General features: G+C 44.6%; 1 protein-coding gene across 1 annotated transcript; it reads right to left on the bottom strand.

Annotated features, from left to right (window-relative positions):
• Positions 1-5,463: 5,463 nt before the first annotated feature.
• On the bottom strand, positions 5,464-24,432 carry Gp2 (glycoprotein 2). Its single transcript, XM_028867805.2, has 12 exons — positions 22,193-24,432; positions 20,690-20,822; positions 19,343-19,478; positions 17,027-17,476; positions 15,818-15,985; positions 15,083-15,294; positions 14,494-14,642; positions 13,112-13,357; positions 12,021-12,183; positions 10,300-10,384; positions 8,660-8,704; positions 5,464-5,932 (listed from the first exon to the last, which is right to left on the bottom strand). Exons 3-12 carry the CDS (start codon positions 19,428-19,430, stop codon positions 5,874-5,876), a joined length of 1,665 nt encoding a protein of 554 aa, XP_028723638.1. The 5' UTR covers positions 19,431-19,478; positions 20,690-20,822; positions 22,193-24,432; the 3' UTR covers positions 5,464-5,873.
• Positions 24,433-24,505: the final 73 nt, after the last annotated feature.

Genomic DNA, 24,505 nt, shown 5'->3' with positions numbered 1-24,505 from the left:
GCTAACTTCGATTCCTTTCTGACCTAGAAAACTGATGTTCAAGGATGGCCTTTTGGCCATATATAGGGGGTAAAAGCGTAAATAATGAGTTGTGAGAAGCTGCTGTCAGTCATTCTGATGAGAATTACAACAGTCATGATGATTGATGGTGGTGATGCTGCCATTATTCTCCACATGATTCGTTGCCAAGAGACACCACAGCTTGTCTCCTTTGTCTCTGGCAACCTTCTAGTTGCAGCTAGTTCCTTCTTAGATATAAGGAAGGGAGTACTTGCATGGATAGCCTGGAGACCAGAGGACAAGGGTTCAGTCCCTTAAAATCAGCTCTTCTCAATAAACCTAGAGCCAGTTTAAAAACTGGAATAAAATATATTCAAACAGGCCCATCTACCCCTTGCAAACATGGTCAACTCACAAGATATTTTATGGAAACAAGGCTATGAATCTGATATGTCACTTGGTCCATAACAAATATTTTTATTTTTTTAATTGAATATATGGCCTTGTGCATTCAAGACAAGTGCTCTACCACTGAGCTACAAGTCTCCACGTGTTTTTCTGATACTTGTGTGCCTAAAAGCATCACTATATACTTCCCATATTTGATTGCTGAGTGTCTGCTGTATGCATTAAGTTCTGGACCAAACTTAAGTTTTCCAGACTCTTACTAAGTCTCCCCCGCTCCACCGTTCCCCCACTTTGCGAATAAATAATAACCACCTTTGTGTTCCTCTTGACTGGCCCTCTACCAATAACTATTATTTTGGTCTGAACCTCAAGTGCTCTTCAATCAATTATAAGAAAGGAGCACAGCCTTCCTCCTTATTCACCCACTCTTCTCTGATTCAGTCCCTGATGAGGAGGACTCCTGAGGCTTGCCCTGCCTGGGGGAGGTAATGGTGGACCGAGAGCTACTGGGGGTGAGGAAGTTATTATCTTTAGTGATGTAGCTACCAGTGAGTTACTTGTGCTTCATACCCATGCCTGGTTTAAACCCAGTGGGTCACAAAACAGAATTTAAAAAAAAAAAAAGAGGCATGAAAGTAGAGTGGAGACTTGATGAGAGGAAGGAGGGACGGGGGGGGGGGGGGAGGCTAAAAGAGGATGGAGATAAGTGTGCCCAGAATGTGTTATATACATGTAGGAAATTGTCAAAGAATAAGTAAAACGTTTTTTTGTTTGTTTGTTTGTTTTTAAGAGCACTCTCAAACTGCAATCCCAAAGCCACAGTGGATGGGAGATAAAGGGAAATTCACCTTCTATAAGGCAGACGTGGAATGAAGGCCTTTGAAAGAGTCCAGAATTCTGAATTGGCTCTTGGCAATAATTATCTAATTGAGCAGGTCTCCTTTATTTCTAAAACTAAACTGTGCAGCTGTTTCTCCTCCTTACAGAAGAGGACAGCATGATAATTTAGGAGGTCCACAAAGAAGGGAAGAAGGCAGCCTGCCTCTTCATTTGTTCAGCCCAGTGTGTTTGAATAGGTAAAGTCCCTGCCCTCAGGAAACTAATAGTCAAGGATGGAGGATGGAGTGTGGGGGGCAAATGACACTGTGAAAATAGAGTCACAGACACAGCAAGGTGCCAGCTCTAAATCACACAGGACAAAGGACTCCAAAGTCAAATCATGAAGTTGGCACTTCCAGCGTGGGGAAGGGAGTAAGAACAACATTAGCAAAGTAAGATGGACTAAGACAGGGTAACTCTGGAAAATACCTGTAGTTAGAATGTGGTTTATGAAGGGCGTGAACATAAGAGGCCAGTCAGGAGGGTTGGGCAAGGGCTCAGCGGGTGGCAGGCTTTTGTTTCAAGTAGGCAAAATTCTTCCCACTCATTCCATAGAAGGTGGAGAGATTGAAATAAGTAAATTTGTTTTTAGAGCTTCTGGAGTGTAGAGAGCGCATGGGAAGCGGGGAAGCTGGAGAAAGACCAGTTAGGAAGTGATTTGTGTCCCAGGAAAGAGATGACAGTAGCCCGGGAAAGCGCAGGTCCACAATGCTGCACAAAGTGAGTGGATGATTCTAAGGCAATGGGAAACAAAAGGCTGATCCCAGCCCTTCCCAGGAGGAAGAGGCTGGGGAGAGAGAAGAATGAGGGGAACTACAACATAGGGTAGGCTGTGTGCAGCTGATGCTCTGAGGCCCTGATTGCACATCTCCTCCAGGGCACTAACTGTATCTCTGTCCATGCTTCTTTTATAGCCACCTTGTCATGAACATTTTCTAAGGGATAAAGAATGGACACACCACTTCTCTTCTGACCCTCAGTTCCCATCTACAGAATGAAAGGACTAGACTTACTGGGACAGAGACCTTTCCTCCTCCCCAAGATGAACAAGTTCGCCTCAGTTTTACTTAGTTTTGGCTGCCTGTAATCTGCATGCCCTGTCTTGCTAAGGAGACTCTGAACCCTCAGAGGGTAAGACTGCCCTGTGTCCAGTGCCCTGTGCCTGATGCCCTGTATCCTGGTATCTTCCACCAGCTGTAGAGGTTCCATCAGGACTGTCAGTATTCATGAATGTGAGTCAGCTCTTCTCTTCTTATCCCCATCATCCCTCTACTACAGAGCTGCCAGATGCTGGACACAGAGCACATTATTAACTGTGCCATCTGGACTGGGCATTTTCTTACTCAGTGCCTCACTGGGAAGCACTTGGAGTTCAGGAGGAAGAAGAAAGTTGATGGGAAAGAGCTGTGATTATAGTCTGCCTGCCTCATGAACCTGAATCCAGAATTTTGGTCCTGTGTCTTGTAGGTGTGTGGTGTGTGTGAGGTGTGTGTGTGTGTGTGTGTGTGTGTGTGTGTGTGTGTCTGTAAATACACATTCATGCATGAGGATCAGCTGTGAGTCTCCCTGTATAGTATATGTCTGTGTATGTGTTTGTACTTAAAGAGCAATGCATGATTTAAGTATTATGACAATATACATGTTAGCATTGAATATCAACACCTGTATGCATGCTTCTGTTTGCTAATTCATATATCTGTTCACACATGTCAGTCAACACATACACATACACACATTTTATATTGTTACATACATCTATGACAGAATATATGTATGTACATATATGTCATATGAAGCTGTGCTATTCTGTGTGTACTGTGTTAATGTAGGCAGAACACAGATTTAACTAGGAGCCTGTGCTCCAAAGTCTGCCTACCTGGGCATAAGCCTTGACCTCAGCATTTAAAATCTATAATCTCCCCACCACAAAGATGGTTTACTCATCTTTAAATTAGACAAAATAATTGTACCTACCTTTGGTATTTAATGTGAAGGCAGGATGCCCATAGTGCATGTTAAAAATATTGATCATTATAAAATTATTCATGCTAGTACTAAATATGTAAGTGGCTGATTTGGAGGACTTAGGTACAACTTTCCATATGCGAAGATACAGACTTGGGCACATGACTTTAACAACCTTAGTATGAGTATCCATTAGGCATTGTATGTTAGTATAGATAGAAGCATTGAGGTGCACAGGACAGGTATATATGCATTTGAGTGTGGTATTCTTAAGGATGTTCTAGCAGAACCTATCTGAGGGAAAGAACTGTGCTTCATGTATTATCTCAGCTAGAACCCAGGCCTGAGTTTTAGCAGATATTTGGTACATTTATATTGACCAAATGAACAAAGTGAATGAACTAATCAGAGACTGCTGTTCAAATAGCATGCTCATTTGTTGGAAAAGTAAAAAGCAGGTACAAGTAGTTACCTAGCTAGCTTTATGACACATAGGTGGATAAAGTTGATAAGTAGGTGAGAGGGAGGGCAAGATAGATGATAGATATAGATACCAACAGACATATAGACAGCAGTATTTGTACATCCAAGTTTAGCTTTAGTTGGGTAAAATTCTGTCGACTTTTTCTGGAGGAGACACCCAAGTTCACATTTCCCAGAAAGCCCGGTGTTTTGTTCCTGGTAGCTTTATGTGTTATCTTGGGCTTGCTGCAAGGGCTTGCTGAAAAGGGAGTCACGGATAGAAAAGGTACCTCTCCTACCTCACAGCAACAAGAGTCTGTTTGCTTTCACCTCTATTGGGGTTCATGTAGAATTATACTTAAAAGAAGAATTATATCACTTAAAGATTTAAGAACCTTGTTCTAGGCTAGGCAGTGGTGGTACACATCTTTAATCCCAGCACTTGGGATGCAGAGCCAGGCAGATCTCTGAGTTCAAGGCCAGCCTGGTCTACAGAGTGAGATCCAGGACAGGCACCAAAACTATACAGTTCTGGCCCCAAACCTTTCATTCTACTGAATACAGAAACTGGGACATAGAGAGGGGGAGATTTTTATAATGTCCAGACCTCTGCTATAGGCCAGTTCCTGCCATACCACCTCCCTTGGAATGCAGTAGACATGGATCTTAAAGCTTACAGAGAACTAGATGTTCTCATAGTGGCCTATGGGATGTTGAGACCCACCCATGAAGTTAGTCTCATAGGTTGCTTGGTGTTGGGTGATCCTACTTACCCAGTCTCAGCTGGGGGGATCTAGGAAAAATCCTGACTTAAACAGCAAGTTGGATTGTCCTAAGGCAGTGCAAGTGTGGGACAACAAGATACTAGACCATTGCTGCTGCTCTCTGAACTAGGAAGTTACGTGTAACTGAGATGCAGGAGACACACAAAGATAAGCAGGTATACCAGCGATGTAGCTTCAGGAAGACTGACAGATAGAAAGATGGACAAACTGCAGCATCTCATGGCTTCTCCAATCTGACTTGGTGTGTGTGCAACTAGGATCTACTCTTTGCCCCTGGTCTTCTTGCTCCAATATCATTGCATTATTTAATATACTCTTCAGAAATCATAAGTTAGTAAGGCTAGACTCTGATATACCTATAATTATTCCCCTTTTGCCTGAGTTAGTTGGAGTGAGTCTCAATGTTTTGGAACCACATCCTGTCTGAACAAGGCCATGCACTGAAAACTCTCCACAGACAGGAATGCTTAGCACCCAGGCTCTCACTCTGGTTTCTATTGTTCTCCCAGAGGCCATCTTGGAGAGGCCTCTTGTGTACCTGTGAGGAAAGAAAGCATTCCTCATTGGTCAAGTCTTTGTTAAGTGCTTTGTGATAATTCATTTAGAGTCTTCAGGAAGGGACATTACCTATCTTCCAGGTTTTCTCACTAGAGTCCCACACCAGGGTTGATGCCTGGTTTTCAGCCTGATTTCTCCCACTTAGTCCTCCAGAGCAAGCACACCACAATGATAACAGCAGGTGCTGGTCCCCAAAGTGATGGCAGTGCTGCATCAAAATAAAGCAGTTCCTCCAGCATCCAGGACCCAAGTGTAGAGATGTGTGTAGTTCTAGGTACCATTGTAGTGGTGGAATGCATAGAGGAGTAGGGTACCAGTCTCCCCGTTGAGAGTCCTCAACCCCCTCCCCACAATTACATGTTCCCATGCGACTGTTTAGACAAGAATAGAAACACATCAGAGAAAATGAATGCAAGAGTCAATGTGCTTCAATTCACCAGCTGTCAGGACAGGAGACATTTAGGAAGAATCATGGATTTCCCACCTACTAATAGAACACCTCTATCCAGGAGTTATCAATACCCATTGCACTTCCACTCATGACTAATAACAAAGAGGCACCAAGTGGGTTTAGGTTCTCTTTCCAAGCCTCACTAATGAGTGAGGAAGTTGGCACAGGACAAGCTGGTAGGGCCTCAGCACGAGGAAAAGAGGAACGTAAAGGAGAATGCTCTTCCCTTTCTCCAAACCCCATCTACCCTTGAACCAGGGTTGTTCACATGATACACAGAGGAATCCAGCTCTACTGAAGGGTGGATATGAGCCATGGCCAGAGGGAAGAACATGAGCTTCTAGGCCAGATGCCCAGCTGGCCTCTCAGAACAGCCAAGTCAGGAAGACAGGCAGGAAGAACGTGGGCCAGACCATCAAGAACCCTGAAACACAAGAGACATGAGTCAAATGTTGAGCTTTGGAGCTTAGCCGCCAATGCCAGCTGGCCTCCTTGTCACTTGCTGTAAAAGAAGGGGGAGGCAACATAGGCCTAGATTTGGTTGGGACAACAACTGCTTTTTCCATTTTCTTCTGGGCACATGGAAGGCAGTTTTCTCAGCCTTCTTTGGTACCATATGACTAGATCTTGTCAATGAAATAAGGATGGAAATTATAAATTCCATTTGTAGGACTAGTCATGAAAGCCTCCAGCATGATCTTTCATTTTGCCAAGTGTCCAAGATAGTGATGTTACTAGGAATTACCAGAGGGTAGAAGGAGCCTGGCTTTCTAAAGACCTCCTAGATCAGAGTTATATCTCCTAGCACAACAGCATAGAGAATTTCGGGTTATTGGTTATAGCATCTAGCATTACTTAGAGTGACTAATAATGAAGAGGCAGGAAGGATTAGAATGTACTATCTCTGAGGCTTGATTATTTAGCTAGGAATCCTAGCTCTGCAACTACCTGGGTACAACTGAACAAGACATTACACTTCCCTGGGCCCAAATTTCCCTACGTATAAAATGTAACTATTAATGGCACTTACTGATTTATCAGGTTTCATAAGATTTAAATGAATCAATTCATATCAAGCATTTAGTATAGCATTTGTGGACTGGGAACTGTAGCTTAGGGGCAATATGGTTGTATGGCAAATGTGTGGTTTTAAGTTCAATCTCTAATGCTGCCATAAGATAAAATATAAAATATGTGGGCCTAGAATGTGGTAAGTATTGTGTGAGTGTTACTTTTGAAAATTAGACTTTGGCTGGGGGGGGGTGGCACATGCTTTTAATCCCAGCACTCAGGAGACAGAGGCAGGTGGATGGATCTCTGTGAGTTCAAGGCCAACCTGGTCTACAGAGGGAGTTCCAGGACAGGCTCCAAAGCTACATAGAGAAACCCTGTCTCAATAAAATGAAATGGAATAAAATTAGACTTTGATAGCTAGGATGTGTGTGTGTGTGTGTGTGTGTGTGTGTGTGTGTGTGTGTGTGTGTGTCTTCTGCACACTATTTAATGTTCAGTGTTGAGGGGGAAATTATTGGATGACAGCCATCTTGTATAAGCATGTCAACCCCTTTGAAATCACCACCAAATTACAGCATCTCCTCATCCCCAACAATTCAAAGTCTCTTGATGATGCCCTAGAGAGTCAGGAAGGGAAAGTGTGATTGTCAGAAACCCAAAATGTATGGCAGAGTTTTGACAGTAAAACTTTGATGGTTGATCAGTTAATCCTGAAGCATCAAAAGTGATCCCAAGTGATTGCAAAGTATGAGAGCCACAGGGCCCTCTATGGTAGTTTGTTCCCTCTCATTAGCTCCACCTCCCTCAGCCTTAGAAGGCTCCAAAGTCTGCATCCCACCCTGAGTAGTTCTGATCACTGTGCTAACCTGAAGGTGGAAATAAAGGAGACTTGAGGTCCCTGACTTCAAGGCACTTTTACTCTGTGTTCCATGCATTTCACACAATGAGACTGTCTTTTCTGAATACCATCTGAAGTTACCACTGAACTGTACTTATTTGGGAAATATTTAGACTGCCACAAAGTTGAGGGTTTGAATGCCAAAGAACATTTTTCTGTCTGCGTTCACTAATATCTGTCTTTCAGAGGATAGAAAAGTATATTTTCCATCTTGTCCAAACACATTCTTCAATGTCTCTGGTCTTAAATTCTAAGTCATTCATCAAAACCCCACTTAGATAGATCTGTGCCATGTGAAACTCTCTTGACCGTCTCTGGTATGGTTAATTAGGTCTCTATGCACCCCTGCTCTGTCCACCTGCTTGTCACTAAACAGCTTATGCCCTGTCTCATTTATTTAGTCAGCTATTGTTGACTGCTGTAGAGTTCCATTCACCTAACACTTCCTGATCCAGAGACATTTTAGCTCTTGGTCAAATATCATTTCCTCTAACAGTTCTGACCCACTCTCTCTTTCTATTTTGATTATTAAACAATCAAACATTGTTTGGGCACATGGCCATCCAAAACAAAGATACCATTTCCCAGGTTCTTTTGCAGCCAGGTATAGCCATGTAGCAAGAAAATAAACAATGAAATATAAATGGAGGTGGGAGATGCCAGCCCTCAGAATATTCCATAACACTCTTTGAATTCCTTCATGTTCTTCCATCTTGAAGTCTGCTGGTTTCTTGGACCATAAAAATGATGGCTACCCATGAAAAAGCAAGCTGAAAGAAGCTTGACTCTTTGATTGCTCACCAATCATAGATTTTCTTACACAAAGATTTCACTTATGTTAGAGAAATAAACTTCTCTCTGATTTAAGACTGTATTACTTGTGTCTATAGCTTCCTATCATGCCACCCATCTTTTATTCTAATTGAATAATTTTTTGCTTTGTATTGTCCATTTCTCACCCTGGAACATAAGCTCTAGGAAGGGCACGCACCTGGCCTGTCTTTGATCAGCAACATGTTATCAGTTCCCAGCACAGAGTAGCACTTGGTAAACACTTGCTGTTAAGCAACTGTCTCCTCTGCTAGATTATAGACCCCCTCTTGGTTAGCGTCATTTCACTGGCCACGGTCCCCAGAAGAGGGCCGGCACATTGATGGGTGTGCGTAGATGTCCAGAGGGTTGGAGGGTGGAAGGAAAGAGACTTGGCAGTGCTGTGAGAAGCATAAGGAAGCCATGTACCTGCAGTGCTGGGAGTCCCACTTGAGGCATCAAGAGTCTGAGCACCTGTGGGCAAGAGCAGAAGATGAGGCTCTCCTTGGTCAGGTTCTGATGACTGCAGTTCTGGAGCCATAACTGTTCCAAGTCCTCCTGGACCTGATCACTGCTCCACCAACAATCATCACCATGGGGGCCTCTGCTATCTGGCAGGCACATATCTAAGCACATTCTATGCAGCTTCCACCTAATTTTCCTAGTGGATTTGTGAAGAAAGTATCTTCATCTCCCATTTGGCTGGTGGGAAGACAGAGTCTCAGTGATATCCAGGAACTCACTAAGTTGACATTTCAGACCCTATCAGAGCTGGGATACTAACTGCAGTGTGATGGTTACTTTCCATTGTCAACTAGAAAAGGTTGAAAGGTGCGTAGGAGATGGCAAAGTACAGTTCTGGGCGTGTCTGTGAGGGATTTTTCCAGAGATCAACTAAGGAGTAAAAGACTTCCCTAAAAGTGTGTGTACTGCTCTATAGCCTGTAACACTGGTGGGTTAAAGAGGGAAGGTGAAAGCTCCATGGACTCCCTCCCTCTCTCTCCCTTCTCCCTGCCCCCCTTTTCCCTTCCTGGTTGCAATGAATTGAACAGCTTTATTCTACCTCATTCTTCTCTGTAACATTCTGCCTGGCTAGAGGCCCAAGAACATGGAGGCAAGCCACTGTGGATCAAAACCTCTGAAGTTGTGAGCCCAAATAGATCTTCCCTCTTTAAGTCATTTCCTTAGCAGTCTAGTCACCGCAATGGATAGCTAACAAGACCTGTGTGTTTGTCTCCACTGTGGATGCCCATAATCTCTCCATCTCAGGTTGTTCTGTGACACTGCACAGGCTTTAAGTTAACAGTTCAGCAAGGGGACAGGACCACTCAAGGCAGACCTTCTCCATGAGACAGCTCGGCTTGGTCATCTCAGAGGTGGAAGAGGGAACAGGGCTGACCTCCTAAGGCTGCCGTGATCAGCCAAGCTCATGATACGTGTAAAGCTGTTCAGCACAGAGTGCAAGTAAAAAAATATTTATTTGAGGAGAATTAACATTATTGCATCTCAATCTTTTCAAGGCAGAAAGCTCTTTCTTTTTTGATAGGAAGGGTTCTTGTGGTGTAAATAAAAACCACAACAGTACTATACACACTTGTGTAGGATGAATGAAGAGTTACAGAGTGGTTGCATAGCTTCCCACATGTCCTATCTCCTTTAGAAGGCACATTCACCCTAGTGGGGCTGAATTACAGAACCCTGTGTAAGCTGTGGGGAAAGGCAGTGGAATCAGACTCATCTGGGTTCATTCTAACTTCTGCCACTCATAAGCAAGTGATCGTGGGTGAATCTATTAATGTCTCTGAGCCGTGGATTCTAACCAACTAGATGGACACAGTCATGGGAGGATTAAGTAGACGGATGAATGTGAGAGTTAGACCTGGTTTCTAATACACAGGCACCGCCATAAATGCCAAGACCGTTCCACCTCATAGAAAGACACATTCATCAGTGATAGGTGGAGTGAGAGGGCAGAAACACTCACATGACTGGCACTGGTGACCCCAAGTATCAATAGTTAATTATCAGCACTTGGCCAACTGTCCTTGCACCAGGACTCATTCACTTACCTCTCCTAGTGATGGGTCCTAAATCTAGAACCTGGGCTAGGTTGATGCCTGGCCCATTGCTGCGGAGCCGGTTTGTAGAACAAGACTGTGGAGACAGAGAACTCTTGTTATATCAAAATTTAAATACCTGGTCCCTATGTGTAGATTACCATGGGTATGGACATCTGTGGACCTGTGGCCTAAGTACTTGGATATCTCACCAAATAGCCTTCTTTTTGATGCCGGGGTTTCTTTCAACCATGAGAATACAGCCATAACATACCTGGGTTTGACTCTCATCTCTACCTTCTCATATAATTGAGACAAACGTCTTTATCTGTCTATGATCAAATAGTTTGTATCTGGTTTTATTTAGCTGGCTATTCATTCATTCATTCATTCATTCATTTATTCATTTATGCAGGCAAGCATGTGAGGAGGCCAAGGATTGGCCAGTGTCATTCTATATTGCTGTCATCTTACTTTTTGATACAAGGTCTCTCAGTGAACCTAGAACTTGTCCTTTTGGTTAGGCTGGTGGACTAGTGAGACCCCAGAATCCTCCTCTCTCTACTCCCCAGGACTTGGATTACAAACACACAGGTTTTCACATGGGTTCTGGGGATCCAAACTTGGGTACCCAGACTTGTCTAGCAAGCACTTTACCATCCAGATCTCCCCAGCCCTGCACCCTGGTTTTAAACATTAAAATGAAGTATAACAGCAACATATGGACACATTGTAAGTAAGCACCCGAGGAATACCAGCCACTCAGACAGTGCCCATCAGGGTTAAAAGTATGGGCATTGGAGTCATAGCTCAGATGGGGAACATCCTAGTTTTGATACTCTAGCCCTGTATGCGGCTGTGTGTCAGGTTCTCTGAGCCTCAATTTCTTTATCTGCACAGTGAGGCTTGACTAAATGGTCATTGTGAGAGCTCAAGTACATGAAGATGTGGGAGCTTTAGTGCAGAGCCTGACACAGAGAAGGAATGGAAACAGTCTTACCACAGGATCACATTTGTGCCTCATTGAAAGCCTGAGGTCCAGAAGTATCCAGCATTTGGGAGTTTCTCAGATTTTGGAACATTCAGTCTTTACAAGTTAGTCATTTATAATCTGAGAATCTGTCACCCAACATTTCCCCAAATCTGAAACTTTATGAGCTTCATCTTGTCCTTAAAACCTTTTTTTTTTTTTTTTTTTTTTTTTGTTTTTTTTCGAACATTTCTTTAGCTTTGCGCTTTCTGACTCATTGTAGCCAGCTCCTACAGAATCGCCTCTGTAGAGTACTTTGGCGACATTTTTGGGTTTGAAATTTTTGAATCAATGATGCTCAACCTGTAATATCATAATAATTCATAATAGATGCTATATGAAGGAAAGCTAATCTGCATTGTGAAGAGACAATAACTGCTCATAAGTAGGCTCTGGGAATGCTCAGAGTCTATCTGTCCATCTTTCTTCTTTACTTGTATCCTCTTGCATTCTCTTCCTTGCATCCAGCCACTCACCCATCTGTTTCTCCACCTTTTCAAGCAATCATCCATCCATCCATCCATCCAACCAACTTTCTTTCTTCCTCCCCTCCCCTCTTCCCTCCCTACTTCTGCTCCTCTTTCTCCCTTCCTTCCTTCTGTCTATGCATTCATCCATCCTTCTTTCCATCCATGCCTCCATCTGTGAACCCAATAAATGTATGTGGAGAGCCAACTGGGTACCAGTCCAAGGAGACACTCACTGGTTCACACTGCTCCTTAATGGGGTCACACAGGTAAACCTCACAATGCAGGAACAATATATCATAATTTCCAGCAAACATGAACATCTGTACTGAGAATCGACTTTCCGAGGACACTCCATTCTCCTCCACATGGATAGTAGAGTCACGTTGATTTGGGCAGCTGGAAGAATGAAAAGGGCAAAGATGTAACTTCTAACCCAACACTGCAGAACATTAAAGAGCTCTCAGCCCCAGGCTCTGTCAATCATTCTTTCATGACATTTTCTAGTTGGTCTTTCCTCAATAAGCTTGTATCATTTAAGTTTTGAGATGCACAGTTTCTGGGGTGAGCCAGAAGATTCCAGTCCCCATTTCTAGGTAAGTGATGCAGGCCTGGTTAATCATTCTTATTGTGCCTCCAAGGACTAGTTTGTTTGTTCCCCCCCACCACATTCTTTTTAAATTTTCTGTATTCTTGAGAATTATATACATGTATACAATGAAATGTGATCATGCCTTCCATTTTCCCCTAGTTCTCCCATGTATCCCTTGGCTATAAAGCAGAGACAGTCATGTCCATTTCATATAATTGATACGAGAACTTAGTGAGGCCACTGTGTGCATTTTCTCATTACAGAGCTTGGCACGCAGCTCTGCTCAAAGATGAATATTACCAAGTACCATTAATATTTGCATTGTGACCTCCAGGTAGGCATTTCCTTTGTTTTATCATTAAATGACATCAATAATAGTTTGTCTTATAATATTTGTAATATCATGTTCGCCTTAATCAATGTAAACATCTATATAATGGTCCATCATTACTCAGTTGAGCTATATTTTTAACAGTAAACTTAATGGAAAAGTTATCAAGAATACTTAAATGAAAAATGATTTGCATTTCTACCCGACTCATCCAGTTTGTTTTAATATTTTAGGCTAAAATATCAGGAGTAACACTCCAAGATCAAACAGGATGCTTATAATGTGTAATGGCAAATTATTTCCAAATGAAATGAACCAATTTACACCTCTGCCAGCAATCGGGGAGATAACATTTTTAACCAAAACTTAGCTATGAAAACAAACAAAAACAGGTCTCCTGATACCTGTCTCTGATGATGAAGTACTTCAAGGGGTCATCCCTATCTTCTGTGGGTGTAGCATAGCAGTTCCTCAGCAACAGCTTGAACTTGGAGGTATCTCCTGTCTCCAAGATGGCACCCACGTAGAGCATAGACTCCACTGGAAGCACCACTTTGGCCCCTTCATAAGGGTGTGTGTAGCTCTGGTCTTGGAAGAGGGCCATTCTGACAGTGAACTCTCCTGCCCCATCCACATCAATATTCAGGGAACTGAGACAAGAAAAACCACAAGAGTGGAAACATCAGGCTTTGACCAGAAAAAAAAAATAAATCAAGCCCTACACTATTATAATGTTATGGAGAAAAAGATGCATCTCTGATCTCTAAATAAACTAGCTGATAATCCATTGAAACAGAGCACTTACTGGCATTTAAGCACTGAACTTGACAGGTTAGCAAGCCTGTCTCTGGGATTTGCACCCATTCCCCCTGTGTGGCAGCTACATCAAGCTCTTACTCAAGGAACATGGGTTAGTATACAGCACCATCTTGTCACTTGGGCAACGGGGCTTGGGATCAGCTCTTACTAGATCACAATTTTTAGCCTTATGTATACTCTCTCCACCCACAATCTTCAGCTGAATCCAGTTTGAACAAGATAAATGACTTTCATTTTTATATTTATGAACATAGGCTCCATGACACAGCCTGAAAACCTTTGAACTTTGACATTTTTAATCCTTCTCATCTGCAATTCTTAAACCCAGAAGGCAATCAGGGGATGGGACAGGCACCCTGGATTTCTGGCTGACAGTTTAGAAAAATCCCTTGGCAATTCTAGAGTTGTATAAAACCTAGTTTAATGAGCTTCATTCCAGGCACAAAGGTGCCGTGATAAACAAAATGCAAACAAAAGCCTTGCCTAGATCCAATCACACCCAAACTGTTGTTTCATTCTGTTTCTCATGAGCATAGTTGCTGTTTATTCAAAGGTAGACTTGGCTTAAATCTCCAGCCTGCAGGAAAACCTCCCTTACCACTTCCAATCTCTATCCCATAAAGATTAGGTCTGGGACCCATGTCCACTGACCTGAAGCACCCCAGTTTTCTCCTACATTGCACTGTCTGATTGGTAAATGATTACCAGTTATGACTATTGATATGATTAGTTGTTTGCTGCCTTTCTCCTCAAGGTGAATGAACTTGTCTGAAGTTTTTGTTTCCTGAGCACATTTTAAGCACTGACCCATGGTACAGCATTGGTTCATGTAAAAGTTTTTACTCTTCACAAGTGCCTTGATCATGCTGAATGTTCTTAGCTATAATATAGAAATGTAGTGAGTGGAAGCTCCTGAAGTGGGGTGGTAGCACTGTGTGGACATCATGGATTGTGTGTGTGATCATACCTTACAATAGGCTCGAGTGCAGTTTGGAGGCTGATCTTCATGTCCAGTGGATAGGCACACTGGAAGTTGACATTGACGATGAAGTCCCTGATGATGAAATCAGTGGCCAAAGAGAGGGTGTTTCTGTAGATGGCATGGGTCCCATTGTTCTTCGGCATAAAAATGAAACCACATGTGTTTATACAGATGTGTGTAGGTGCATCTCAAACTCAGATCTGTCTGATTCCATAGTCAGTGTTCCCAGCTGTGCAGCCACCCAGAATTATGACCCCGAAGGAATAATGGGTCCTCTTTTTCCTGCAGTGCTAGCACTTATGGGAAGCCCAGAGTAAACCCTAGAAAAATAAATGACTGACCCTGGGGAAGAGTCAGGGGCTGGCATGCTTGCTCTTCCCACACCACCTCTAATTAAGATCATCATAATCAGAGCTGACCTTATGAAGCTCATGTGTTAAGTCCAGCCTAAGCTCTTTAACATGGACCACCGTGTAAATTCCCATAACCCTGGGGGCCAAAAGAGGTTAAGATATTTGCCTACAATCTCACAGCTATGAAGATGCCCCTATTAGCTCAAATCCCACCCACTTACCTCCAGAATGTTCCCACAGTCACTAGCCACAACAGGGCTGGTTGTGGACACCCAGTTGTTGGGCTCATTTTGCATGATTCTGCTGCAATTCCGGTTATTCAGGTAGGCAATAATCTCCTCCTTGAAACCCAGACCTCCCAGCAAACACTTGTCCAGCTTCACCTTGATCTCATCAGGTCCACAGTCCAGCTGGGGCTGCAAACTCTGAGTATCTAGGAGGCCAAGAGTGAGGTCAGTGGAGTGGACAGGGGACTGGAAACAGTGAGGCGCATCTACATTCTCTGCCTTGCGGCAAATCCACCATGCCTATCAAGTTGCAGAATAGACTAGATGGGGTCTGAGACCCCAAAAGAAGTCACACTCAGACTGATAAAGAGGTCTCGGATTGAAGACTTTCAAGTGTCTCTGGTACAGGCTTGGCTTATCTACTCTTGGGAACCAAAGTGGTCCTGTATTCTACACTAAACCAAAGCTAGCGCCACTTGTGTTGATACAGTGTTGATAGTGTTCCAGCTGCTGACCTGGAAGTTTGGTCTGGTTCCACCTGCAAGTTTGGTCTGGGCCTACCCTCTCTCACCCTTGAGAACCTACTGGCTTCATAACAAGGGGCCCAAATAAATCTCAAGATTTCCCCAGTGCCACTTCCGTGGCCCCTGACTCTGGTCCCTGCCTTATCCTGACCCTCTTAAGTCTCATTCCTTTTGCCCTGACTACTCAGCCCTAGGAGCTGCTCACCAGAAACATTGAGGCCCTGATTACAGACGCAGGTCCAATTGTCATCTTCCAGGACACACTCCTCCTCATTACGGCAAAGGATCTCACACAGCACTGGTGAAGGGGAGGGTGGCAGCGTGGGTTCTGGAGGGGAGGGTACAGGCGTCGTGGGTTCTGGAGGGGAGGGTTCTAGAGGGGAGGGACAGAGGGAGAGGATAAGGATGCAGAGCAGCGTGGGTCTGAGTCCTCCCAAGCCAACTGTCTCGTTCCTTCGGTCTTTATAAACATATAAGATGCTTTCCAGAAGAGCCATCCCTCCAACTCATGTTTCCTGATTCCCAAATCCAGCAGAGTGAGTTACATCCCTGAAGCTGCCAGGCCAGTGATTTTAAGTCCACAGTTGCCAGGGTTATAGGGCCGGGGTTAAAATTCTGGTCCTTCTACATTGCAGCTCTGTGATGCAGGGAGAGCTATTGGACCTGTCTGTGCTCCAGATCCTAATATGAACGACGACATAGACCCCATTTCATGGACTAAATAGGGAGATCCAGTGCATCAATATGTTTAAAGCAGAGTAGAAGCAGGTACAGTGTGAGCAGTGGGAGCCGTTACTTCTGCCCTTTTGTTTCAGATCAGAAAATAGGTTCTCAGAAGAGTAAAATTTGACAAAAGTAAAATTCAAATGAGTCTGGGTTCTTGATATTGTTTGTGTGTGTGTGTCTGTGGTGTACATGCATGTATGGGTATGGGCACTCATGTGCACAGAGGCTTGAGGAGAACATCAGGTATCTCTACTCAGCCACTCTTCATCTTATTCCCTTAAGCAGGGTCTCTCCCTGAACCTGGGTCTAGACGGCAGCTAGTAAGCCCCAGCCTTCTGTGTCTGTTTCCCATGGTCTTGGGGTAACAGGCATGCTCGGTTGCGTTCAGATTTTTACATGAGTGCTGGCGATTGTCCCCACAGTCCTCACACTTACTCAGCAAACCCTTTTTAGCTACTGAGTCTTCTGACTAGCCTGATATTATGCAACATGCGTTTATAATTGAGGCTATCTCACATTCAAATATGAATTTCTGGCTTGTGCCCGGTAGCTCCCAAATTATGTTTCCATGTGTATTTCTCAAAGGAACCCAGTGGGGCTGCTTTGCTCAATCTCCTCTGGACCACCTCTGCTGGTTCCACTGAGTCCCGGGCACTAAAGGTCACCCTGTCCTGCCGCTGCTGCTTACCTGTGCAGTATCTCAGGCTGCATTCAGGGGTGCCCTGTAACTTGTACACATGATAACTTCCTGATTCTTCTGAGCAGGCCTTCACCTGGACCTCGGTACTCCAGAAGCAGCAATTTTCATTCCAGTTGGCACAGGCTGTGTGGCTGACAATGCCATCTCCCAGGATGGGGTGAGGCCCATCCAACCACATGGGAGCAGAGGTATGGCACCGGTATATCTCCACACAGGCCTCTGGCATCTTCACTCCTCCTTCACCCACAAAGCGGTACCAGCCTTGCAAATGATCGTCACACTGGTGTGCTTGCTCCGTGTTCTCTATGCTTCTGGAGGGGTCATCCAGGACGGTATAATTCTGGCAGGGGTCAAAACAGACACCAGCCTCTGGAGTGCCAGGGGATCCACAGTCTAGGTCCAGCCCTTTGGAGCTGCTGTTTCTTGGGCTTCCATAACCTGAGAAGAACAGAGAGCATGTGGGTTTATTGAGCAACTCCACAGCCTTCAGGGTTTTTATCCTCTCTCATTCTGCTTTGAATGTCCTAAGGATCCCAATGAGGCTGACAGGTACACGTGACAGTTGTTAACACCAGAATGGTCAGTGAGGACTTTCCATGGTATTTTACATGCAGCAAGGACATCGGGGCCACCACCTTGTCTGACCCCCCAATGCCCCACCCAGGGTTTCAAAGAGTCTCTCTGTGGGCCACCAGCAAGATACTGTGTGTGTCTCACTCAATCAATGTTTGTTTTTCTCAGACTCCCTGAGAAAATCCTCAGACGTTAGTAAAGTGAATTAAGCAGAAATAAATATTGTCACATTGCTTGATTTGACAAAATATGTCTTAAAATGAAAGTTGTCCTAAGTTGAACCCAACTCTAGAAGTAAGCACAAATTTGTTGTATAGCCCTTGGAATTCTCCCATATATGTGTGAACACAGACACAGACACAGACACACACACACACACACACACACAGAGAGAGAGAGAGAGAGAGAGAGAGAGAGAGAGAGAGAGAGAGAGAGAGAGAGAGAGAGAGAGTAATTTTTAAACATTGGTTGCAACCTTTAACTTATTATAAAATCAACATTGTTCCCTATCAGTAGGTAACAGCACAGGCCGGCATCCACAGATCAATCATGTCAATCATTCCCAAGCTTAGTGTTATTGCTATATTATTGACTGTGTTATTCAGTATTGTGCAACCACCTTCAAAATAGAATCATAAAGTCCTTGGCCTCTACCCACCCAATGCCTGTAGCTGCTTCTAAAGACTCCAGGCATCTCCAGTGGTTCCAGAAAGCAGAAATCACTTCCACTGAAAACCAAGCATCTAACAGGACCATTTCTGTTCTGATTCTTCTTTTAGGGGTTGGGGGTGAGGGTGAGCTATGATGTGTGAGGAGGCAGAGAAGTGATGAAGGGGATGAAGGGGATGAGCAGAGCCTGGAAGAGGGGACTTAAATGCAGCTCTGACCTGCTGGCTGGTGACTTTGAAAATCGATTAAGCTCTCCTGAGCTTAATCATGCAATACCACCCCAAGAGTTCAAGGGTTCCAAACTCTCGTCCCACGTCCCAGGTCCTAACATTTGCTCACCTGTGTTCTTTATAACTGACTTATAAAGATCTTTCTCAGTGATTCTCTTTCAACATGAATTCCATAAGTACTGAAGAGATAGCTCAGTTAGTACAGCACCTTGTAAGCATGAAGATGTGAGTTCCATCACAGAGAACCCACTTTAAGAAGTTGGGCACGGTGGCATGAGCTTTTAATCCCAGTGCTGGGGAAGTGGGAATAGGCTGGTCCTTGGGGCTCAGCAACCAGCCAACCTAAGCTATGGTGGAAATGAGAAACCCTGTCTTAAAAAGCAAAGTGGATGGTATGGGAGGAATGGCATCTAAGGTTATTCTTCAGATTCCACATGTGCATGCGCATGCTTGTGTTCACACACACACATTCTCTCTCTCTTAGATCTTTGGAAGACAGAAATATCGTTAAATCTGGTACCTTCATGTTTACAGATAGAGGAGGAGCAACTTGATAGAAGAGGAGAAAGGAGGAGATGGGGTGATCTTTCTTATCTTCTAGTCTGTGATCTCTGATCACCCCCAGAAAGGGGTTGCAGAAGCTAAGGTTACTGGCTCCCCTGCCCTTTCAGGCTCTGAGGGATTGATGCTTCCCTTGCTCTCTCTAGCTCTGAGTTTTTGCTCCCAACTCCCTGTTCCTGGAACCAACCTGAGTGGCCTTTCCTGCTCCCTCCCTCTGCTCCCTCCCTAGGTGTTGCTGAGCATCTGTGATCCCTGGAAAGCAGACACTCACCTTGCTGTATTGTAGATGGAAATGCCAGTGTCAGAATGCAGGAGGCCACAGCCAGCCACAGCAAGTTGCAGCCCACCATCCTTTCCATAAAGTGAGCCTGACAGGTCACACTGCAGCCTACAGACTCTCCATGCAACTATGGAAAAGGAAAGGCTCGCATCAGGTCAGGCCAGCAGACCTCTGCGTCTGTGGGTAAGGCTGAAATTCAGTTCAGCACCTATCATGTGACTAAGGTTGCTTGAAGCCCCTTGCACGGTTTGCCTCACTTAAGTCTCTGAACCATTCCACAGGAAGAAGCTGCCATGGTTCCCATTTTGAGGTCAAGAAGTTTAGTTTCAAGAGTACTAAACTCCACGGAAGGAAGGTACTGTTATGCTTCCCATTTTATGGGTGAAGTTGAATTTCAAGAGTATGTTAATCCAAATCATGTCTCTATAGCTGTTTCTCTGTGTGATTATGGACATTACATGGACCCGACATCAGCTCCAGGTTTTCAGAACCCAAACTGCTGGCATGCTGTACAGAAATGGAGAGGGATAGGATTAGGGGCTTTCCAAGATGAAGTCTGTAACAAGCAAGTCAAAGGTGGGTGAGTGCTGCAGAATTTCCTAGAGTGCTATTTGGAAAGTCCCTGCACAAGTGGAATTGGACACTTTCTAGAAATTGAAGGCAAAGATTCTAAAGCCTGCTGGTACCTATGGACAAGAGTGCTGTCTGTCTTGATTACATGCACTGGGTCCTGCTAAGACCCTCTGGGATTCCACAAGCATAGTGCCATGTTAGACTAAATTCTAAGCTCCTTTCTCCCAGTACAGAAGAGGGCATACACTGGCTCCCAGTAAAACAATTACATGATGGAATAATTAATAAAAAATAAATGAATAAGCAAAGCAAAGAAGCAAGTAAATAATAGATAGGCACGTGTCTGTCAACTTCAGGTGACATTCACCCTTCTGTGCCCTGAAAGGGGACCTCTAGGTGATTTCTTGCAGCTTCTGAAAGATGTAAGTCCAAGTTAGAACCCTGTTTCTGATAGGATATCATGAGTCCATTATGAGAGAGCAGGGACAGAGAAGCACCCAGGACTGTGATTTTAAGATATGCCAGCCCAAGTGGGCACCTGTGTCTTCTTAGTGGGAAGGAAAAGGATATCATATATAAGCTGGCCAGAGCCAGCAAGTGACTGGGACCATGAGCTGAGTGATTTGGGGAACATTTGACAATGATCCAGAGTCACTTCTGGGTTCAGGAAGTTTACAGATGCCTCAAGCAAGTCCATTAGGTAAAGAGGGTGAAACTCACCTGCAGGTGAGGATAAAGCTCGCTGGGCCTTGGAGCAGAACTTACCTTAAGGGAAAAACTCAGAGCCTCCTTCCTCCTCTGCCCAGCGTGGGAACATAACCTGCTGTCTGCTCCATTTATATGGACACTCCCCACTCATGTGGCTCTTCATGATTGGTGCTGAAGTAGGAACTTGTGCCTGTTGGATGAAGGTAAGATAAGCCATTTACCGTAAAGGGTAGTGAAAGAAGAGCTTTTGTGCCACCTGCATGGAAACTCTTCCAGAAGGTGCTATTCCACACAAATGTTTCTCTGTAAGCAATTGCAATATGTACTTAAGGTTGGCTACCTCAGACGTTGCCAATATCTTGCAATCATTATTTCTCCCATCTAATCCTCTAATAAACTCACAAAGTCAATGCCATGTTCATTCCCACAGAACAAACACTAACAAGAAGGAAGCAAAAATGCCCCAAGGAAAGCAGACAGAAACCAAATAGGCTTGTTTGCTTACTATGTGTCCAGTGTAATGCCTGTTCCTAGCTAATTGCATTAGAGCACTTCCTCTTGGTTCACCTGGTTCCAGGGAGCGTGAGAGAACCAAGGAATGGGGTTTGAGAACTTATCATTCCTAACCCATAGAATTTACCCAGTTTCCAATGACTTATTTAGAAATGGTGAATTGTTGAATGGAAAGAGATGTCCAAGGCTTTTGGACAAAGTCAGCATCGGTATAGCCTCACCTCCAAGGCCTTAAAATAAGTGGACTAGCCTAGGTATTGGAAAGCACAGAACTGTGAAAAGGGCTTTAAAAGTTAGGTCATATCCAGCCCCTTCCCCAAGTCTTCCAAGATCTAACCCCATTGTCCCTTACCTAATGTCTTCTTCTTCTCCTGAGGCCCATTTGTACTGCCCAAATACTCTTTGATGTGTGGATGTCCCTGGGGTAAAGTTGACTTACCAGGAGCTGTGCTCTTAAACACGATGGACTCTCCCTCTCCCAGTCAACATTTACAGAAGCATTTTCTCAATTGAGGTTCCTCTTTTAACACTAGCCTGTATCAAGTTGCCAGAAAACCAGCCAGAATGGAGGGCTTCAGTCCATGATGACCAAGAGCACAGTATACTTTAGTCCATGGCAGCAGGAGCATGTGGCAGAGGCTGTTCACATCTTCAAAGACCAGGAAGTGGACAGCAAGATAGGAAGTAAGCTCAGGCCTAACCTTGAATGGTCTGCCCCCAGTGCTGGACTTCTGCCAACTGCACCCCACTTCTTAGAGGATCCACAGCATCCCAGATAGCACCCTCAGCTGGGGAGCAAATGCTGGAAAGAAGGGACTGTGAAGACCTTCTCAGATCCAAACTATAGCACAATTTCAAATTCACCTGCAGGCTGAGTCCCAGCTTAGAAGACTCTCCTGAGCCTCATTTCTGGTCCTCAGATGCTTCTGAGCTTCTCCCTTTGGTAGAACTCAAACAGCAGCTTCCAGTCTGAACTCATCACCTACCCTGGCTTCCCTCCTCTCCCCATGTCTACCTTCTATCTTGGTCAATGGCAGCCCTGCTCACCGGTCTTCCAAACTGGAGACGAAATGCGACTCTCTCCTTTCCTCCTCGGGCCTCAATTCCAGGAAGCTCCACATCTCATCTTTCTTTATTTCCAGTGCCTCTTGACTCTACCCGCTCTTCTTCATTTTCACTTCATCAGTCCAAACTTGGGTTGCCATCTTGTGAGACGGTGATTTTAGCGCTGGTTCTCTGTGCTTTCATTCTTGCCTCCTTTGTTTCTGCTGTTTTTTTTCTGTAGCCTGTGTTACCTTCTGCTCCCAGCACTCCATGCGCCAGGGATCTGACCCTGTTTATGCTTCCTACTTCTGCTCTGACTTCACTGTACCAGCTCTGCTACAGCCAATGCCAGATTCTGTGAACTCTTTCTCATCCCCAGATGATTGCACAATCCTTCTCCTGCCTAGATCACTCCATGTTCAGCCTTTTCCTGTTTATCGCCTCTGCACATCCTGTCTGGTCCTCTGCTCTGTCCCCAGGTCCCGCCAGGACAACTCTAATCACATTCACTTGCCTGGTAACTAGTCTGTCAAGTCTGTAGGCGCTTTGAGGACATGGATATTGATCTTCACTTTTGATCTTTAATAAAAAAAAAATGGACAAAAGCGAATGTATATTCTAGGCCCTCTCTAATGAGTAATGTGTCCAATGTCCAGGTGTCGGCCAGCCTTGACGGAAAGATACAAGTTTCTGCCTCAGGACCTTTGCACTTACTATTCCAGCCACCTATGACCTTCTTCCCCAGCTGCCCCCAGCAGGCTGGTTCACTCCTTTACTCTCTCAGCCTCTGCCCGTCAGAGCGCGCGTACCCTATCATTCTCTGTGAACCAACACTCCTGTCACACAACCGTGCTGTCCTCGCCTTTCCCCCTCCCCAGGGGTTGTCACCACTTGTCACATCTCATGGTTATTATTTCAAGGCCTCGTGCTTACCAAAATGGCTCTCTTTGGTAATTTGCTGTTTCCTCATTACCATAAAGGTATCTAGCATTTAATCTGGTATCTAATTAATATTCATTAATTAATAGCTACGGGGTACATTATGCAGACAGAAAGCAAGAAAGGAAAAGACGTGAGAGGGGCAGAGATGTCATTGCGACATTTCTCCTCTGCCCCTTCCTCAGCCTTTGTCAGCTTCTGCTCTTGTTTCACTGGGCCCAGACCGTCTCTTCAGGTTCTGCGGCTCCCGAGTCACAACACAGACAGTTCTGTATGGAGTCACTCAGCCCAAGCTGACCACAGACTAATTGTAGTTGGGACAGCACTAGACTAGCCTCTGGGCCATCTGCACAGTTCTTAAGTAACAGCAAGAGGCCTGCACGTTCTGTATGTGCCTGTGTGTGATAAGAGTTCTTAACATAAGACACACTGTCCCAGCAGCCCTTGCTTCAAAGCCACACGTGTGGCTTTCCCTGATGTGAGGCCTTGGCCTCCCCTGGAAAGTCCCAGTGGGTGGCCAGGGAACCAGGTGCCTCAGAGAAAAGTGTTCTTATCAGCACTGGTGACATTTTTTTCTAGTGACCTTTGGTTAATCTCTGGGTGTCTGAGCATAGAAAGGATCTGGTTCCTGTCCATGTATGAAGCCCCCCAAAAACTCTCCACCAATGGAAAAAGGGTGGGTGTGCTTTCCTCTACTGCTGACACCTGAGGAAAGATCTACAGCTTTAGGGATTGGCAAGTAAAAGCCCAGTGAACAGGAGCCCTAAGGAGACATAAGACACTTGCCATTGCTTCTACAGCTCTTCTCTAAAACCTGAGATCCCTGAATGCAGGAACTGGCTCTGTCCCATCTGCCAATGTTTCTTAGCATCCAAGTGTAGGCCTAGAACATGTGAAGTCCTCAAAGTCCACCTGTGGGAAACCAAATGTGCCCTATGAGGGCATCATGGTTGCCCCCATTGTAAAGAATCAGCCACCTCCTGTTGAGTGTTAAACTCTCCATTTCTGGAGTCCCTGGCAGCCTTTGGAATGGCATATTCAAGCTCCGAGGCATGGCTTGTGCCTGCCTTGCTCACTGTCTGTGCTCACTGCCATATCCCCAGCATAGCTTAGTAACTGGCACAGTAGCAGCTCAGCAAATATTTACTGAATGAAAGGATGGCTGTTTCTGTGAATGGATAGTCAGGTGACATTCAGGCACATTGTGTGTCTTATCTAAGGTAGCACAGCAGAACATTTGTTTTAAGAGCCCAGTTTCTTGGAGTGACTATGAAGTCCATAAAGATAGGGAAAGAGTCTGTTTTATTTCTACCACGCGATGCACAGTATGGCAGACAGTGCCCACAGTGACTGTGTGCTCAGTAAAGATTTGAATTA

The sequence above is a fragment of the Peromyscus leucopus genome, chromosome 1 (genome assembly GCF_004664715.2).
Source record: "Peromyscus leucopus breed LL Stock chromosome 1, UCI_PerLeu_2.1, whole genome shotgun sequence".
NCBI classification, from domain to species: Eukaryota; Metazoa; Chordata; class Mammalia; order Rodentia; family Cricetidae; genus Peromyscus; species Peromyscus leucopus.
Note: the sequence above shows the minus strand (reverse complement) of the source record. Positions and strands in the feature narration are given on the sequence as shown.

Coding starts and splice junctions, on each gene's coding strand:
- Gp2 (XM_028867805.2), bottom strand. CDS start 19,430: ATGGAAAGGATGGTGGGCTGCAACTTGCTGTGGCTGGCTGTGGCCTCC. Junction 15,986..17,026: donor CAGCCTGAGATACTGCACAG/GTAAGCAGCAGC, acceptor CCTCCCCTCTAG/AACCCTCCCCTCCAGAACCC. Junction 14,643..15,082: donor ACTGTGGGAACATTCTGGAG/GTAAGTGGGTGG, acceptor TTTATGCCGAAG/AACAATGGGACCCATGCCAT.